The 20049-nt window shown below is 34.2% G+C and overlaps 4 protein-coding genes across 6 annotated transcripts; 2 read left to right on the forward strand and 2 right to left on the reverse strand.

The window, feature by feature from the left end:
* Positions 1 to 3324: 3324 nt before the first annotated feature.
* On the reverse strand, positions 3325 to 4035 carry LOC118043914 (uncharacterized). 2 transcript variants are annotated; one of them, XM_035052034.2, is made up of 2 exons: positions 3611 to 4035; positions 3325 to 3499 (listed from the first exon to the last, which is right to left on the reverse strand). In XM_035052034.2, the coding sequence occupies exons 1-2, from the start codon at positions 3982 to 3984 to the stop codon at positions 3379 to 3381; spliced, it is 495 nt and encodes a 164-aa protein (XP_034907925.1). In that variant the 5' UTR covers positions 3985 to 4035; the 3' UTR covers positions 3325 to 3378. The 2 variants fall into 2 exon arrangements, with proteins under 2 accessions (XP_034907925.1, XP_034907924.1); XM_035052033.2 differs by having other exon boundaries at positions 3325 to 3505; positions 3611 to 4033.
* A 289-nt stretch (positions 4036 to 4324) lies between these two features.
* LOC118043913 (nuclear pore complex protein NUP43) lies at positions 4325 to 8086 on the forward strand. Its single transcript, XM_035052032.2, has 5 exons — positions 4325 to 5103; positions 6069 to 6138; positions 6760 to 6994; positions 7203 to 7276; positions 7352 to 8086. Exons 1-5 carry the CDS (start codon positions 4454 to 4456, stop codon positions 7403 to 7405), a joined length of 1083 nt encoding a protein of 360 aa, XP_034907923.1. The 5' UTR covers positions 4325 to 4453; the 3' UTR covers positions 7406 to 8086.
* Positions 8087 to 11707: 3621 nt separating this feature from the next.
* Positions 11708 to 15272, forward strand: LOC118043911 (uncharacterized). The gene is made up of 6 exons (XM_035052029.2): positions 11708 to 12039; positions 12317 to 12598; positions 12697 to 12870; positions 12981 to 13087; positions 13508 to 13842; positions 14383 to 15272. Exons 1-6 carry the CDS (start codon positions 11878 to 11880, stop codon positions 14994 to 14996), a joined length of 1674 nt encoding a protein of 557 aa, XP_034907920.1. The 5' UTR covers positions 11708 to 11877; the 3' UTR covers positions 14997 to 15272.
* Positions 15273 to 15443: 171 nt separating this feature from the next.
* LOC118043912 (uncharacterized) lies at positions 15444 to 18563 on the reverse strand. 2 transcript variants are annotated; one of them, XM_035052030.2, is made up of 4 exons: positions 18346 to 18563; positions 17477 to 17858; positions 16539 to 17237; positions 15444 to 16265 (listed from the first exon to the last, which is right to left on the reverse strand). In XM_035052030.2, exons 2-4 carry the CDS (start codon positions 17841 to 17843, stop codon positions 16054 to 16056), a joined length of 1278 nt encoding a protein of 425 aa, XP_034907921.2. In that variant the 5' UTR covers positions 17844 to 17858; positions 18346 to 18563; the 3' UTR covers positions 15444 to 16053. The 2 variants fall into 2 exon arrangements, with proteins under 2 accessions (XP_034907921.2, XP_034907922.2); XM_035052031.2 differs by having other exon boundaries at positions 15445 to 16265; positions 17477 to 17863.
* Between the last annotated feature and the right edge of the window lie 1486 nt (positions 18564 to 20049).

A 20049-nucleotide genomic window follows, 5' to 3' on the forward strand; every position in this document is an offset into this window, starting at 1 on the left:
ATCTTTTCATTCCAAATTCTTACTCCTCACCCATCTTCTAGATAATTATGGAGCAATTTTTTACTCGTTCTATATGCTGCGCGAGGTTTTTCACTGTAAAGAGCTAATTTATGGGTCGTGATCTTGCTAGATTTTACTTGCTGACATGACAGTTTGGAACCTATAAACGTTTGCCAAGTGTGTAGGAACATATCTTGTTGAGGTTGTAGCTAAGAGGTGGATGTGTTGAGCACACTAGCATGCTGGTCTAACCAAGGAAAAATGGGTTTTCAACGAAGTTATTTTCTTGTGCCCATGTATGGTGAAATTCTTACTTAATACCAATTCTTTCTACGTTCACTTTAATTGTTGAGGAATGATATTGTGACAGGAGGACTGAACCAATTTCTTTTTTTATCAAAATCTTACTATTTTGCAAAATATAAGACAAATAATTAAAAGAAAATAAAATCAGATGTATGTTGTCTAGCAAGGTGGTGGGTGCTCCAGAGCCCAACAAGTTTGGTGCAGTACTTGTTTCTCCAATGGGGCTTATATATAATTCTTATCAGGCCACATGTTTTAAGGAACGGTGGAATCAGGTATGCGACCAGCAAGCAGCTCCTCAAAAACAGCATGATGAGTTTCTGGACAGTTAGAAACATCTGTCTACTGCCCCTCAAAGAGCACCTCAGCGGGTTCTGCATGCTGTTAAATTGATTCTGATGGGGCCGCGGATAAGAAAAATCGAAAGGCCAGTGTTGATGCTGTCGGTAGGAATAGTTTTAGATATTATAAAATATATGATTTTTTAAAATATTTTTTATTTAAAAATATATTAAAATAATATTATATTAAAAAAAAATCAAAAACAATGTGAAGGGATGCTTTTCAAAGACCTAAAAAACCTCTCATAAACATGTGGCTCCATCCACAAAATTAATAAATATAAATGAAAATACTAATGGAAACAATCTCATCAGTAAATTATGGTGAATTTTATTGACGAAATATTATCTTGTTATGTTCTTTGGTATACACCAACATAAATTTTCCTCCGATGTGTACCAACGAATTACAATATAAAACGAAGGAATGGGAAAAAAAAATGATGTATGGTTTTACCAACAAAATTAAACTCCTCACTAATAGCCATCGATAATGTTAATTTTTTTGGTATTTTGATATAGTATATGTAGTTTGTTGTGTATTTACTTGTTTTATAACTTTTTCTCATAGAAATCTGTTGTGTGAATGTATGATTTATAAATATTATGGGTTTTTTTTAGATTTTAAAAAATTATACTTGTTTGTAATTTGATGAAATTGATTTTGATTTTGTGACTAAGATGTTTTGTAATGAAATAAATAATGTCTTATTTAATAGGTATGTTTTATATTTTGTCAATTTTATTATTAAGTTGAAAATTTCAATAAATGTGGAGGGATTTGAATTTTGTAGAAAATTGATAATGATTTAAGGGTATTATTAAAATAGGTTGAATAAGTTTGAGTTAAACCAATGTTATCTAATTTATTAAGTTTATACTAGATAGGTTATCCACACGTTATCGTTGGCTACTTCTAGAAACGTGTGCTACTTTTAATTGTGAAATAATTGAAAGAAAAAAAAAAGGAGCTTTCTAAGCATGCAATTAAGAGCAAGTAGCATTAAAAAGTATATGATTTAGCTTTCAAATAACAAATAGGTAACATGTAAAAAACTTGTTTAAATTATCTTGAATTTCATATAAGAATCAAATTGTAAAATGTAAAAAGACATCAATCTAACATAGACATTATTGAGTAATCAAAATAAAAAGTGGCATGATGACAAAAAAAGTATGCCCAACTTTTGGGTAGAAGTCAAGTAAAAAATAAAAAAGTTACTGTAAGGACCAGTTAAGTATTTGCAAACTATGTATGGACTTCAATATAAAATGAGTATGGTACATACCTTAAACACTCGTCTTTAAATTTCCCCCCCTAAAAGGTAAAAAGAACTTCTAGAACTTAGATCTAATAAACAACCAAATATAAAGTAAGAAAAATTCGCGAAAAATAAAGATCAAGATATCTAACATAGCAACACAAGTAATTTACCTGGTTATATTTAATGAATTTCTCTATCAAAATAAATTTGTAACAGAAAAACACATAAAATTTGTAATTGAAATCAGCACACACATACACACAAACTGCTCCAAAACTTGAAATCCACCCAAAACAAAAATTATTTCCGAGTTTAAATATGTTTTTTTAGGTGTTTTCAAGGAAAAAAAACACTTAAATGTAACCCCTTCATCATGGAAGACACAAAAATCAACCGTTTTGGTGTCTAGAATCTTCCCAACTGCCATTTCTTCTTCTTTCTTTGTTTTTCTCTCTATAACAACAATCCCCCCCCCACATTTCTTCACAAATCAAAATTTCATCACCAAAAATAGCTACTCGGTCTTTCAGCATCCCTATTATGATTAATTTGTTTTTAGAATTTTTCATGTAGTGCAAAACTTACCATTTTTGACTTATATATTTATAAATAAATGAGTATGGTATTTTAAACACTCGTCTTAAATTGGGTATTTATTAAAATAGATTGGATAAATTTGAGTTAAATTCTAGTATTAACTAATTTATTTAATTTTTTATATAATTAATTTAATATATATTATCAAATATTCTATAAATAATGGATGATCGTTCTTAAATGTGTCAAGTTTCACTGAAAGGGTTGAACATGATAGATTTAGCTTGTAATAAGGTTGAGATTTAGTTCTAGTGTGGAATGGATGGAAATCCTTATATAGTAAAAGGTCTCCTTCATCCTCTACCAGATCGACAACACCGATAGCAGATCCTTAAAGTTCGAGCTAACACTGCCATAAAGCATTTCCCCATGTATTTTTCATTTGAAAAGGAATTCTTTCTATCAAGATGCACACCTTTGTATATGAATTCTCCAGTGACATACCCTGGGATATCCATTGCTCTTCTTATATAGAGAAAAATTGAAGATCCCTTCAAAGAAATCAAGTATATTTTTATGAAAGACTATTATTACAGTTCAAATGAAAGAGCACGGAAACAGCAATTTGCCTTCAAAATCCCATCACTGTTTTTTCTTCTTGTTGTTGTTTTCATACCTATCAAGCATAGTAGCTCCATGCACAAAATTTACAGAAATATAGGGCTGTGAAAGCATATACTGCTAACGATACCTTCTCACGTGAGGTTTGCTTTTCATATAATTTTAAGTTTGAGTCTAGAGTTGCTAATACAATGGTGATTAAAAGTTTATATAAATATTAATTTCAAGAAATTAATTGAGATTTAGTAAGCTGCTGGATATTAATATTAATAAAATTGCACTTTTCCAAGTTCAACAATTTAATAAGCCTATTCTTCCTTTGAGACTGAAAATATAAGAAAGACACACAGGGGAATAACCAGAAAGGCCGCAACCTTTAGCAAGTCTTCACTCTCCTTTGAGATCACTCCAATCCTTGACCAATCTCCACTGTACCTGAGTTTGAAATGGCACTACATCGGTGAGGTAGACATGGCTTCCCTAACTAATCAAGCTTATATAAATTAAGAAAAAAAAGCACAAAGAATGAAGAAAACTTACCCAGCATCAATGAATCCAAGTCCGAAAACAGCAGCAGCAGACTGTGACAGAATATTTTTAGGAACTCTCAACGGAAAAACAGGCTGTTCCCGGGATCTTGAGCTCTCAGACGGTTCCTTCCTTTTAGCCAATGCGGTGGCAAAACACTTTCTGCCATTCTTCTTCAGTCCGAAAACAGCGGCAGCAGACTGAGACAGAATATTTTTAGGAGCTGTCACCGGAAAAACAGGCTGTTCCTGGGATCTTGAGTTCTCAGACGGTTCCTTCCTTTTAGCCAATGCGGTGGCAAAACACTTTCTGCCATTCTTCTTCAGGCGCACATGATGAGAGAGTTCGAGGTTGATCAAGAAAAAGCTCCTCTTTATGGCCACCATTTCCCTGGCTATCACATTTAACGTGCCTCAGATGTCTCTGCCTGTCATGTATTTACACGAGTTGACTATCTTATCCTAGTATCTGAACAATACAAGCCACAAACAAAAGTTTATATTTTTTTAACTTAGTCCTCATAATTTAAGAATACTAATTCATTAGTCCTCATAATTTCAAAATTATATTCTTATTCCTTTTTCGAAAAAAATGAATTTATTTATTTTCGAAACTTTTATTAAAAAAAAAAAAAGCATCTTCGGAAAAAAATTGAACATATATGTGCACAGTGTTTAAGCCTAAAATTTAGAGTTTTGTATAATAATGTATTATTATTATTATTATATATGTAAGAAATTTATATAATTAACTTAAAGAGTTGATTATATGACCTGAGAAGCAGAAAACCCCCCACACCACAGACACTTCACTCTGGACTGTATTTTTTTGAATTGAAACACAAAAACCCTAAGAATGGCAAGAACAAACCTTACAGAACCCCCCAAAATCCACAGAATCCCACAACCCAAATTCATTGACGCAATCCGCTGGCTCCCTTCTCCTTCCCCTTTTCGAAAATCCTTCATTACCTCCCTCTTTGATTCGGATTTCCACACTCCTTCCCTCGAAATCCACTCTCTAGACCCTTCTAAAACCCTATCCACCCCACTCTTGTCCTGGACCCCACCTTCCCGTATTTCCTCTCTCAAATCCACTCCTTCCCTCTTCGCTGCCTCCACTTTCTTGGGTTCTCTCCACATTTTCAAAACGCCAGAGGAATTGTCGGTTTTGGGGAATGATATGTCGGGTTTGGGTAGTGAAACTTCGGTTATGGAACCTGTAGTGTCGGTTGTTGGCAGGGAGTTTCATGTGGGGTCCATTGGGGGTGTGGATTTGATGGAAGGAGGGAGTGAGTGTGTTAGTGTTGGAGAAGATGGGAGGGTTAATTTGGTTGTTGAGAAGGGAGGTTTTAGGAGGGTTTTTGATGGGAATGGATTGGTTTCATATTCGGCAGTTAAATGGGCTTCCCCGTCTGAGTTTGTGACTGGTGGATGTGGGTTTGGACTTCAGTGGTGGGACCTTAGACAGCCTGGTGCTGCCGTTGCTCAGTTTAAGGGTAGCTGGTGAGTGCTTTTGCGACCTTTTTTTAATTGCACTTCTGAGATGGATTTGAATTTGGTTTTCCTTTTACACAAAACTGTTGATATTCATAGTGCTTTCTCTTGTTGCTTGTTTCAAATATAATCGTGGCCGATTAGTTGGATAATAACTCTTCGAATGTTATTGTAAGAAATGAAATAGGTTGTGATTATTTTTGTGTGCTAAACTTTCATCAGATTTGTAGGATGCCTATACTGAAATTGGGAGAATTTTGTTTAGGATTAGGATTATGATTTTAAAGGTATGAAAAAAATGTCTTGTTATAGTCATGCATATCTAGACTTGATGATATATATGACTTATAATGTTGGATGAGTACGACTGACTCTTACCTGAATAAATTGAAAGATCAAAGAATAGAAGTCAAAAGAGAAGTTAATATAGTATGTGGTATTTCACTGATTGATGAAAATCTGATCTGTATAAAACTCTTCTGAGTCAAGTAAAAGCTATCAAATTGTTGAGTGAACCTAGTAGACATTATGGATTATTGCTTTGGTGCAGTCAATGCAAATGCACTGGACACTGGTATATATGTGTTCCTGCAAGCACTGTAAAAATACGATTGAAAACAAACTCTTGAGGGACTGCATGCGTTGATTAGCTTCCAATTTGGCCAGGATTAAATTGCTTGTGGTTTAATAATGCAGTTTGGTAGCGTGTGAAACTTCTAGAATGGGCTTCATGCGTATTAAGTTCTATTTAGTTGTTTAAAGCATCTATTGTAATTCAGAAGGGTTTTTTTAGTTGCTTGCAAATGGTTGGAATAAATATAGGCGTAACTTTAGTTCTGTGTATTAGCAATACATCTACAGTCAAATGGTTGGTTGACCTTGTTCTTTTTAGTTACAATTAAGCAACATAGCAAATTTTCCATATCGTTATGGCCGGCAAGAAGTGTACTGATGCTGTCAAGCTTATGCTGTAGGGATCATGGCACAACTTCTGGGATCATTCATTCCATTGATATCCATCCATCCCGTAAGCACACATGTCTGGTGAGATAGCTGCTCAGCCTTTATTATCATCACTCTCGTTTTCATGAAGAACCCTGTACATGTTCCTTGTTAATAGATATGGATGTAGCTTGTTAGCTGAATTTATTTTCTTCCTTGTTTTGCTTTTGAATGGTTGAATCTTACAATTTGGATACTTGTTTTTATTTTATTTTTTCTGTGTTGATAATGCTATTCAGTCTCACCCCCCCTTCCTGATCGCTGTGGATTGGGATGCTCTTGCATTTCAGTGGCAGATTGGTCATGAACATTTACCTAGATTTTATTATCGTTTGATAAATATGTTTCTTTTAGACAGCTTATCTTTCCTAAAGCCAAAGTTAGATCCTGGATAATTTCTAGTTCATGTTACTAAGAGAGGAATTAGTGCTTAGTGAAACTCCAATCAGGCCTTGTAACCAAAGTAAAGAATTCTTTATGTTATTGCATGAGAACAAGTATTAGCTCACGTTGTTTGTGTAGCCAATCATAACAAGTGAATACTTGCTTGAAAACCATCATGCGTTAATTTTTCCTGTTATGTGAGGAAATCACTTGTTGCTTTTTAGTTTTTAGTATCATTCTTGTGTTTGTATGAAAACTGAATTGTCTTTCCTGTCATAGGCAGGAGGTTCATCAGGTACTGTATTTGCCTGGGATTTAAGAAGGCAACAAGAACCGATTATTCTTTCTTCAATTGGCTCTAGTAACACTATGACCCATCCATTGTCTGAAAGCGAGGTTTGGGAAGTTCAATATGACTACTACACCAAGTCTTTGAATAGTAACATTTCATCATCGCGGATCTTACCTGCTATGATCTGCTCTGAAGATGGGATCCTTGCTGTCATTGAACAAGGTATGTAGTTCTCACTGTAACTTCTGTTTGTCACGTGCTCTGCTATTAGGCTATTACTGTCACTACTGGCAGACATGTGCAGGCTTGACTATTATGCACGAAACCCACGTCATTTGCTGACTGATTGGTGGTATGATATTGACATACCAGAAGATATTTTAGAGCTCAAACTGGCACTAATTTCATTTGTACATCTTATGCTGTGTAGGTGAGGAACCCACTGAGCTCTTGGCTGAACCCTGTGCCATCAACAGCTTTGACATTGATCGCCAAAACCCCTCGGTATGTAGGACCTGTGTCTGAGTGGTCAAGTACTCGATAATTTATCATGTTTTTGATCCATGTTCTGCTGTGCAGGATGTAATATGTAGTTTGGAGTGGGAATCCATTGTCATTTTGTCAAGGCCGTAGAATTGGACATGGAGAATTTAAGCTCAAGTTGAAATCTTGTTATATAACATCTTCGATGAATTTTGTGCTCCAACCTGGAGTTAATGGAGGAGTGGTCCCTGTGGTGGGATGAGCGGAGCAAGTTTTTGTTGCTATTTGTCAATAATGTTTACTCACCAGTTCGTTTGCAAACAATAATTATGTTTTGTAGTCTTCACAAATGGCATTCAAGAAAACACTTGGTGGAGCAATGTTTTATCACCACCGCTGCATCGTTGTTAATGGAATTGATGCATATGTTTAAAGTGTAAGAAGAGGGAAGTGGGTGGCCATTGGCAACACCAACCAGAAGCTCGAGTAACTGTACTTTTGGTTGCTAACCATTGTCCTATGTCAAGTAGTACAATGATATCGTAGCCAATTCTACCGAATCCAACAGCAGTGTAGACTTTGTTTTATGACAATTTTTCTGTTGTAGAACGTGGAGTGCCATTGTTCTGTTGGTGAACTTCGGAAATCTCTAATGGCTGGATTCAATAGAAAATGCTCGTCGTCTAGTATACTCTAACTTGCCGTATCCTGAATTGTCATTCCCATTATTCAAGCCTTTTTCTTGTCATAGCTTGAACTTCAACAGATTAATGGACTCCATGTGATGGGCTCAATGTATTTCTCTTAATTTAATGGTTTTTTTGTTTATTATATTTGTGTGCTCTAACTATTTTGAAATGTATTTGCAAATCATATAAATTATCTTTTCCAAAGTAAATCTTGATCACCATTAATCCCTCCCATTTTATTTGTGGCCTTTTTGTGGGAAATTTTTTTTTTGAAAAAATAGGGCATGCAAATGTGAGTTTGTTTTTTTGGAGTTTAGTATAGTAACAAAAAAAAAAAAAAAAAACAAGAAATAATAGAGTTTGGCAAGTTGCATAGAACATTTGCACCCCGTGAATTCCATGCATGTCTTATCCGTGAGTCATCAAAAATATGTGGTCGGGTGATTTTTCTAACCTTAACTTTTTACCATAAAAAACAAACCCAACACTTAATAACTCAAAAACACAATTTACAATTCATCCAAACTAAAAAGTAACAATTCTTAATTAAATACAATAAAAAGTCAAATAACATTTGATTAAATTTAAACTAAATTCATAAATCTTATAAAATTAAAGCATGTAATCTAAATATATCCAAAAATCACCCCAGCTAGTAGATGTGCCTTGAGTGCTTATGGACGGGCCTGCATAACCATAACTCGTCGAACTTAAGAACAAGTTTGTAGTGCCAGTGCAGGGGTCACTACCAAAATTATCCCAACTCGTAGACAAGCTTGGAATGCTTGTGGAAGAGTTTGAATCTCTTGTGAACGGACTTGCCTCCTTAATTGCATGTCCATGTTCATGATAAACGATCTCGTCTTCTGACAAGACTGTTTTGAGACGCTCAGTCTCCCTAACATGTTAAAGTCCACCACAACACAAGTTAAGTGTATTGTTGGTCAGAGCATGTCCCATCTTATCAACTCATTCACGGATAATTGTTGTTGCTCTTCGAGCATCTCATAAGTAATGCACCTAATAAATACATTAAAGAATAATTATCATTCATCATTTGTAATAACATTAACAATATTTAATAAAGGTTATACAAAAAAATATTGCATATCAATCGATTATGTCTCATATATTAGGGCTTGTAATGCATTGGAATATGTGGACGCTTGAAGAAACACGACCAAGTTAGTGTAATAAATCGACATGTTATGGATAAATACCATCTCATATAGTTGTCTAGATAAATTATTAGATTTCGCTCCGTAAATATATAATCTCTCCTAGAGTGCTCATGAATGGGCTTACATCGCCATAACTTATCAAACTTGAGAACAAGCCTGTAGTGCCAGTGTAGGAGTCAGCGTTAAAATTACCACAGCTCATAGATGAGCTTGGAACGCTCGTGGAAGAGTTTTTATCGCTCATGGATGAACTTGCCTCCCTAATTGTATGTCCTTTTTCATGATTTATTTATTTATTGTAAGGAAAATAATAATGTATTTTTTCCCAAAATATAAGGCCTCCTTGAATGATTTTGGTACATTGTTGCTAAAAGAATTGAATGTGAGCTTTGAGGAGGACACCGAAGAAATGGAGATGGAATTAGAAAAATTTGATGAGAACATGTATCGGCTAATTTCAAAAAGTCATACAAAGTTAGTTATACAGTCAATAATCTAATATATAAACAAGAAATCACGAGTTTTAGAAAAATAAGAAATCATAAGAGTTGAAAGCAGAATAACTTTTATACAATACAATACAAGATGGTAGTCATTTAAATTATGGATTTGGATTTTTTCACAGTTGGGATTTGATTTTTTTTTCTTCGTGGTGCCTGTTTAGAAGTGTGATTGTAGTTGCTTTTCAAAGTGTTTTTTTACTTAGAAATATATTAAGATAATTTTTTTTTTATTTTTAAAAAATTATTTTTGACATTAGCGCATCAAAATGATCTAAAAACACCAAAAAATATTAATTTAAAATAAAAAATTTAATTTTTTTTTAAAATATTTTTAAAACACAAAATCAAACAGGACCAATAATCAAAAACTAAAAAGGCTTAAAATGGAGCAATGCAACAATGTCTATTTTAAGAAGAACGATTCGAGACTTACAGGCAAAAAAGACATCAGGCCAACGCATAAAAGTAAATTTACATCATCTTTCATGGCGTCAATAAATTCTTATTTTCATGAATTAATCATTATCTTTTTTTTTTCTTACCATAAAAAGGAGAAAAGATATCCAATATCAAGCTTTGTTTTGGCATGTAAAAGTAAACCTTATTGGTTTATTATTAGTGATTGATTGATTTTAATGCTTAAATGCATGAGAAAGTGGATAGAGCGTAGCGTTTAATAATATAGCAAAAATGTATTTTTTTGCCATCATAAGATGTCATACATGTCATTATGCGTTAGTGTGTATTGCACGCATCATAAGCATTTTTAATCTAATTAATAATTAAATCTTGTTAAAAGATGACAATACCAACGATAAACCTGGTAATAACAAAAAAAAATCAAAATGAGAAGATCAAAAGACCCATGGATGTATGATTTAATTTTTTTTATTTCAAGATTAAACTTGTCATTTTATTATAATTAAAAAAAATAAAAAGAATTCATATTCTTTGTTTGTCAGTTTTATAAATTTTGATTTGAAGGCCAACAAAATCATTTTATTGCTTAAAATAATAGGAAAGAAACATATACCTCATATTAATTTTTTAATAACAAATGTCACATACAAAAAAAATAATAATTAAGACACCAAAACCAAGACATTTGTTGTTTTTAAAAAAGATAGACATTATTGTACTATTTGAGTAAGCAATTTAAATATGTATGCATACATGTTCTCAAATATCTTAGTTTCTATATGTATCTCTTGAAACACTCATTAGTGCTTATAACCAATTACTATGTTTATTTTTTAGAATTAATTATCAATTGTTATGATTATTGTCTCATAAGATAACATTTATTTTAAATAAATTATATACTTTAATACCTTTAAACAACAAATGAAGTCTAATAAATATTTTTTTTTATTATTAATATAATTATTATAGCCAACTTGTGTATACCTTCGACTAATCTCACGGATTCTAAAATTAACGATTATATAAGTTTCCAGTGACCCTCGAGATTTCTAGAATTCAAACTAGTAATTTTTTAAAAATAAACTTAAAGCCTAATTAGTTAAATTAAACCCCTTAAAATTATAATAAATATATTTAATTATAGTCGATGGGTGTTATAAGAGCATTCATTAGATTTGTTTCCATAAATTAAATATTTGGTTGACAAATAAAGAGAAATAATATATAAAAGATAAGGTAGCAGGAAAAAATAATTCAGAAAGTAATATCCAATCCTTGTTGTCATTTCCTCCCCCCTTCATATAGATTTCCGACACGTGGGAGTTACAGTAAACACATGTTAATCAACACGCTAATTCCCCTCTGTCACCTTTCCCACGTGTAAGCTCCAAAAACACATTCTTCTCAAGCAACTCCCAGATCAATTGACACGTGTTTTATCAACCCCAAAACCGTCATCATTTTAAGGAATCGACGGACCCCACACTTTATCCACTAACTCTTACGTGTCGGCTATCACGTGCATATTAAATCCCCGCTAAACCCCCAAACAGCCCTCGCGCCTAACATGACCATCTCTGATCACACCCCTCTAACGGAAGCCTGTTCTCGTAATTTCACCATCCAAGTACCTGCCACACGGGTTCTCTCACATGCTGGCGGTCAAAAGCACCGTTAAAAACTTCTCTCTTCCCTTCTCTTCGCTCATGATCATTTCTTCGATATTTCCTGCGTCTAATCTTAAAAAAAGAAAAAGGAAGAAAGCAAGAAGAAAATAAATCATTTTTATCTTTAATTTTTATATTTTCAGGGAAGATTTGTTGTTGATGAATTCAGGGAAACTGAAGGGACAACGTGGAACGACGTCGAGTTCGTCGTCTTCGCTGGATAAAACGGGAGCAGTGAAGCTAGAGATCGTTGAGGATTCATTAGAGGAAGAATATGGACCTCTTCATAAGCGTTCCAAGGCTTCACAAACTATTCAACAGGTAATCTTCAAAAATATTTGTTTTTTTTCTTTTTGGTTCCTGAGAAAATCAAGAAAACATGGGAAAATAGATTCTTCACTTAATTTATTTTATCGGTCTAGGTAGAAGATTGGGACTTCGGGATTTTTAGTACATAGGTTTTTAAGATTTTGGGAAATTATGGGGTTTCTTTGTTTGATTTTGGTTTTAATTATTGTGTTAGTGTTGATTTTGCATGTTTTTATTGTTATAGGGATTGTAATTTTTTTGTAATTGAGTTTGTTGGTAATTTGATCAGTGGGGTGCGGGTGCTAATGCAATTCCTATTCCCGCCGGGCAATATAATCCGTTAGATGAGCCTAGTCCGCTTGGACTGCAGTTGAGGAAGAGCCCATCATTGTTGGATTTGATTCAAATGAGGCTCACTCAAGGGACTGCTTCTGTACTCGGAACACAAGAGATCGAAAATTCGAACTTGGGTTTTAAGAAGGAGAGTAAGACTGCAGCTGCTTCTAGCTCCATTGACAAGCTTAAGGCTTCAAATTTTCCTGCCTCCATTCTAAGGATTGGGAGCTGGGAGGTAACGAATGTTTTTGTGTTTTCGGTATGTATTATTGTTGTGGTGGTGATTTTAGCACATGGGTTGCTGAGGGTTTGTGTTTTTTTTTTTTTTGGCAGTACAAGTCGAGATATGAAGGTGATTTGGTGGCGAAGTGTTACTTTGCGAAGCATAAGCTGGTTTGGGAAGTTCTTGAAGGTGGTCTTAAGAGCAAGATTGAAATCCAGTGGTCTGATATCATGGCTCTGAAGGCAAACTGTCCCGATAATGGACCTGGGACATTGAATGTTGTGGTAATGTGTTGACTCTTACTGTCTTTTTTTGAAGCTAACAGTGGGTGTTTGTATGACTATGGCTGTGCTAATTTGGTCTCTTAATTTATTTATTTTTTTGTATGATGCAGCTAGCCAGGCAGCCCCTTTTCTTCAGGGAGACTAATCCACAGCCCCGAAAACACACCTTGTGGCAGGCAACGGCAGATTTTACTGATGGACAGGCTAGCATACACAAGTAAGATATTTGTACCATATTCACTCTTCTGCTTCATTTTTAATATTTTGATTTCCACTCTTCAACTGGTAGGTGTTTTCTGCATGAATTTGTTGTGGATTTTATTTTTTCCAATTTTATGAGTTTTGTTTTATGTATTTTGAAAATAGCAATCTTCTGGATTGCACTTTTAGAAAATCACACTGTGTACATTGATTTGGCAGAAAATTTTTCTCTGTTTTCACATCATATTTCATGCCTACTCAAACCACAAAACTGTAGTTAACAAGTCATATATTGTGCAAAAACTTTCTGAATACATCTATTGTAAATAATAAAATCATGAAGGACACTTATTTTGAGATTTTTCTTGCTAAGATGCCACCATTTCTTTAGCCACGAGGGAATGATACTCAAATTTTTGTTAATATGGTTTTGCAGGCAACATTTTCTGCAGTGTCCACAAGGGCTGTTAAATAAACATTTTGAAAAGCTCATCCAGTGCGACATGCGTTTGAACTTCTTAAGTCGACAGCCAGAGATAAATCTGAATTCACCATATTTTGAACAGAGACCGCCTGTTTTTGAGGATCTGGATGATTCTAAAGGTCAAGATTTTAATCAAGTGGAGTCTGCTAAGGTATCTGTTGTTTCTGGCTTCCATCATCTAGCATCACCATCTGCAGCTCAATCATCTTCCTTAGAGATTGATAAAGGGGATCCTTCTGCTTCGACATCAGACCACATGTCCCGAGAAGCTCCTTCTCCCAGCTCAGGTATCATGACGTATTGAATTTGCTTCCAACATGTTTTAAAAATGATGTCATTTATGGTAGTTTTCATACAAGTGATTTATAAACTGTCTGGCCATATTCCAATTGTAGTGCTGCAACGGCCCATAACCCAGTGCTAGTGTTGCCAAAGTAGCATTCTGCAATGAACTTGAACATAAGATTCAGAGGTTTGGAGTTTTTTCATGATCTACTCTTAGGATTTAAAAACCTCAGTGTTTGATGTCACAGGATTCAGAGGTTGGAGTTTTTGCATGATCTCTTGAGAGTCAAAAACCTCGTTGCTTGATGTTTTGTCTCCAGTTATTATTGACATGTCCAGCACATCACTTCCAATCCCTATTGTTTATTGTTGTTACTATCAATGTTTTTCTTCCTATTGCAGCTAGGATTCTAGCATTTTTTTCCCTGTGGTTTGAGTGTTGCTCAAAGTGAATGGTTTTGGATCTGTTTCTATAGCTTATGAGTCCGGGTGCATATCTACATCCTAATCTAAATTATCACTGATTGATCTTCTTGTACTAGTGATGGACACTCGTGCAATTGAAGGGAGTGGAATTTGTGAAGCTGTTGATTCCAAAGCACCAAGGAACTGGGATCAGATTAAAGTGCCAGGCTTGCGCCATTCCATTTCGATGACTGATCTTATGAACCACATTGGGAACTGTATTTCAGAACAGATGACCTCAGGAAATCAACTCTTTTCTGCTAACGAATCAGAATGTCGGGACATGTTAGAGGACATAGCTCAGTGCCTTCTTAGCGACACCCAACAAACAACCTCCTCTGATGAGAAAAGGATAATGGCAAGGGTCAATTCTCTCTGCTGCCTTTTGCAGAAGGACCCTGCTTCCACACACAACTTGCAGGTTAATGGGGAAAGTTTCTTTGAGGAGTCTAACAATGGGAAGGGGCTTCAGCTAAACTGCACCAATGAGTCGCTGCATGAGAATAAATTTAGAGGTGATATCAAAGGGTCTGAAGGTAGCAGTATCAAGGATGTTTCTGGCAGCAAGCAGGCACCAGGAATGTCGAGGAAAGACTCATTTGGGGACCTGCTACTCCATCTCCCTCGAATTGCGTCTCTTCCAAAGTTCTTATTCAACATTTCTGAAGATGGTGACAGTCAAGATATATAGATAATTATGTTTTGTTTAATAATCGGAGCTAGAAAGTCAATCTCTGTCTCTCTCAACTTGTGAACGTAGATTTGGTGGTTGTTTAATATTATCTCAAGGGTCCAAGCAGATGCTTCCACCATTAGTTTGAACCTTGGGAAAGCTCTGGGATTCCGAAATTTGGTTTGATGAAGGATCCCAATGAATGCCCCATGTACAAATCTTTTAAGCTGTTGTAGCCTCACTGTTCATCATTCATTTCCCATAAATTACATTATAATTTTTATTTCTATGCAATGAGGTCCATCATTTTCCCTCTCTTTCTGACGTAATTGCAAATTTTAGCGTTAAGAGCAAGGGTAAGCTGGGTACAAAATTCGATATGGTAAGGGGTAGCTAATGGTTTAGGGTTTTGCTGTATGGCCGTGAAACTGAAACCCTAGGCTAGAGGGGGTTTGGTAAATAAAACTTGATAATTCTGTAAACGGTAATTACTTCGATCGGGTATAACGCTGTTGGGTCTGGTGTTTTGTTGTTATATTTCCCGACAACTGAACCAAGGTTCAAGCCAAACAACAAATTGCATTCTCTCAGCCAGCAAACTGTGCTCTCCCACACTCCGATACTCAACATAACATCATTTTACTATTTTTATTTTGAATAGAGAAGAATTCTACTGAAGAAAACGAATGTTGTACAGGGAACAGGGCATGTTAAGAGACAAGAAAAAATCATATTTGTTCAGAGCCGAGCTTTCTAATTCCATTGTGTGTTCGCTTTGTAACAAAGCGTGTTGCGGAACACAATGAATCCAAGAGAATTGTAAATGATCTTCTTTGAAGCGTTCTTCAAACAAATACACCAATCACTGCTATGTGCATCTCTAAGGAGCCAGTTATTGTACGCCTGCATACATTTTCAGTTGCATAAAGTCTCACCAACGTATGGACGGCTGCATGTACTTCCCTACTCCAACCACTTTATAATGCATTCCACGTTTTGCCTCCATTTCCTTCCAATGGTGGTTTAATGATATATACACTTTAAAGGTTTTTTAAAGAACAGATGAGGAGGAGGCTCATTGTAAGCTGTCACATACAAAGCATGAAGGATCTCTCAATTGATCTTCAGGTATTGCTTGCTGCAAGCACATGGCATGGAATGCATGACCACATGGAAGAACAGCAGCATCTGGAAATTTATCAGACTCCAACTCCTCATCAGTTGGTAATGGCGAATGAGCTAGATCATTCTCGCATAAAAAACAATTATGTCCAAGTTTAACAAAACCTGCAATATGAAGACGATATCCTTTAATTAGATGCTTGTTCCATGTAATTGGATGACCAGATATATTGGAAGAAAAACTCAAGAAGTTATAAAACAAAAATAAGCAAAATGTTCTATTTGGAAAATGCTCTGCATTGAAAGCTCAAAGAAGAAGAATCTTCAATTCAGGACAAGGTCACAACTCACAAGTGTGGAAACAACTATAGCAGATTTTAGCGGAGAATATTTCCAAAACAAGAAGCGAAGAAATTAAAAGAGATCTTTCGGACATACCATCCCCCTTTATATAATGTTCAGGAGAGAAGCTTCTTGTTTTGGCGTGGGATGAACGCGTTTTTGAAGACAATGTAGAAGATGTCTTTTTCTTCACCTGGAAAACCTTTGAAGATGCTATCTTTCCCTTTACCTGCCATACTTGCTTGGGAATTGCAGGTAATTGGTTTCCGCTCTTCTTAACAGCTTCTGCAGAACATTTTCTCTTCTGAACAGGCTGATCCCTGTGAGCTCGATCAGACAAACTTATTTTAGTGGGAAAATTAGATGGACCTTCTGAAGGTTCTTTCTTTTCCTTTTCCTTTTCCTGCTCGGGAGTTGGGGTTATTTTATTCCCACTCTTTTTAGCAGCTTGTATTTGGTTTCTACTCTTCTTAACAGCTCCTGCAGAACATTTTCCCTTCTGAGTGGGCTGACCCCTATGAACTTGATCGGATGAACTCATGTTTGGAGACAAATTAGATGGTTCTTTTGAAGTTTCTTTCTTTTCCTTTACTTTCCAAGCACTTGAAGATGGTTTAGATGAATACTTTAGAGGTACTATCTTAGCCTTCACCCCCAAATCCTGTCCTGAAGTTGGAGGTAATTTATCTCCACTTTTCTTGACAGGTCGCATTGGATTCCTATTATCATTAGCAGCTTTTGCAGAGTGTTTGCTGTTCTGAGTTAGCTGATGAGGTTGAGCAAGACCTGATTTACCTGCAAAATCCGCAATCACGAATGCTCATTTAGAAATGAAAATTCCATAAATAGATTTTTACACTACTAGAAAGCTTCAACCTTCTATATTCACAAGAAATGTCAAGTACATGGTAGCACAAGAAAGATTCAGCCAAAAGAATTATCATTTTCCAATCAGTTAAAGTTAGAATCTTCACGAATAAGAGGTAACCATTACTGATGACTACCATACACTTCAGGGTCGAACTGTACAATACCTGATCGAACTTTTAGGCCGTTGCTTCTTTTAGCCTCAGCAGCAACATAAGCGGAGGTTGATACAGTTTGGGAGGTCCCAGCTGCCTTGATATTTTCATTCTGTAGTCCATGTTCATCTGGGTTTCTAGCTTCAGTTGCATTTTCTGAACTTATCCTATACAATTTTCCCTGATTTTCAACTGGAAAAGTAGAGTCTCTTCGACGAGAAAGTTTCGATGCAGTTCCACGGATTTCAGAACATTTTCGTGAATCCCTATTTACATATCTAGCTTTTGTACCACCATTTACTCCTAACAATAACCCAGTTGGCTCACAATCACAATTCAAGTTGGCTGTACAGGTCCTGACATCATGAGTAATGCCCATTGCAGAAAAAGAATCCTGTGCTGACATTCATAAATTCAACATTAATCACTCAAACACTCTGCTTTCCAAAACTAAAACATAACATGGCATGCATGAAAAAATTATGAATTGTAAATAACAGCAATGAAATATCATTCCCTAACAAGATTCAAATCTGATTATATCATGTTACAAAGGCTATAAACAAACAGGTAGGTAACAATGTTGTCTGATTGGCTATTACCAATCACATAATGAACTAATAGGTTATCAATATCCGTATCATCTATAACAGATTTTTCTTGGAATTCTGCACAAATTTGGTGTCTTAGGATAATACTAAAGACTACCTAGAAATTCTGCAGAACAGTAATATTGTCCTAAGATATTGCACCACAACATCTCTTCTGATTCTTGAAAAAAGAAACCCAGTTTCTTTAAATTAAAAATTCTTGAAAATCCGAAAAGACCCGTTAAAAATACAAGAAAACAGAAGGGTTTCACAAAGAAGAAAGAAAAATACCTGTTACAAAAATCCTGAGGACTAGCTAATTTTGATGATGGAAAGAATTTTGCCAAGCAAATTTCTTGAAACAGAAAATTAAAGGGTTCTCTTTTCTATTATCGAACGAAATTTACAGAGCAAGATGAAGAAGAATTAAAGCAAGGAGCAGGCAGGCAGGCCACTTTAATTTCTTGTAATTTATTAGGTTTGTGATTTTGTGTTCTTTGAACAGACCTCAATACGTAGAAGAGACTAACGGGCATGCGAGGAGGGTTCTGCAACATATATAGAGTTTGGCGTTGGGGTCCACAATTTAGCCGTCTCTTACGTGGACAGCTCTCATTGGATGAGGTCTACGGTATTCTTGTAATCGGATTGGAGCCGTTGGAGCAACAGGCCTTATATAGAGATTTTCTTTTTTTTAAAAAAAAAAATAAAGAGTCAACTAGATGCCTTAAATAAAAATATTTTGATAATAAGTATGGTAAATTGATAAAGGTGGTTTGTCAAAATAAATATAAGTATAATAATACTAAATAATAGTATTAAATATCACGTATTATTATTCCTTAATAATATTCATGGATTATTATTAAAGTGAAATATATTGTTAATTTTGATTAATTTGATGTCCTGGAATTTAAATATATAGAAATGAATAATAAATATTAAAAAAATTAAGAGTGAGAAAAATATAAATTGAAATAATAAAAATATTATTTGAGTTTTTATTGCATAAGTGAAATCATTTTAAAAGTATTATTTATTTATTAATTCGCGAAGTGTTTTATATCATACCAATATACCATAATATATAAAAACATACAATTGATATGTATCTGTTTGTTTCTGCATTTCAAAAATGTTTTTGAAATTTTTTTTTTTTTTATTAACTTCAAATTAATATGTTTTTAGTGTTTTTAAATCATTTTGATGTGCTAATGTTAAAAAATAATTTTTAAAAATAAATAACAGCATTGACATGTATTTTAGTATGAAAAATTATTTGAAAAGCTACCATAACCACACAAACATACTTTCATTGGCACCTTCACCAAAACATGTCTCCATCACATTCTTTACTTGTTGGTAACAAAGTGATTTTGTTTCAATTAATCAACTCATAAGGTTTTTATCTTTGTTAATGTTAATTAAAAAATTAAAAATAAATATAGATTAAAATATTTTAATTTAATGTTATGGAGAGCCCTTAAAATCTTTTTATTTAATTATATAACAATTAAGTTCTTTTTTACAAAGATTACTATTTTAAATTTCATTGAAACAAAATGATTTTCTAGTATAATTCCACCTTTCCTTTTTTTTTTCTATAAAAAAATAGAACTTTATTTACTAAAAAAATAATCATAAAAAGTTTTAAAAATATCTATTATTTTAAATGAGGGTAACAAATCTAAAATCACAAAGTAGATGAAATGTCATATGTTGGTGTAGTTTTTGGTAACTAGAGATGTCGTCGAAAAGTCATGACAGAGTTTTTGATCTACAAACTTATTTTTTAATTTATTTTTACTTAAAAATATCTAATAAACGCTCTCATAAACCTAAATAAAAACATATCTAACTCCGAAATAATTTTTAATAAAAAAAAACTAAAAACCCCCAAAAATATTCAAGGACTAATCTACTTTTTGTAGCAAGATAATGACAAAAACATGTAAATACAACTTTTCTTATCAAATAAAACTTTTGGAAATCAAC

This window comes from Populus alba, chromosome 6, assembly GCF_005239225.2.
Source record: "Populus alba chromosome 6, ASM523922v2, whole genome shotgun sequence".
Classification (NCBI taxonomy): Eukaryota; Viridiplantae; Streptophyta; class Magnoliopsida; order Malpighiales; family Salicaceae; genus Populus; species Populus alba.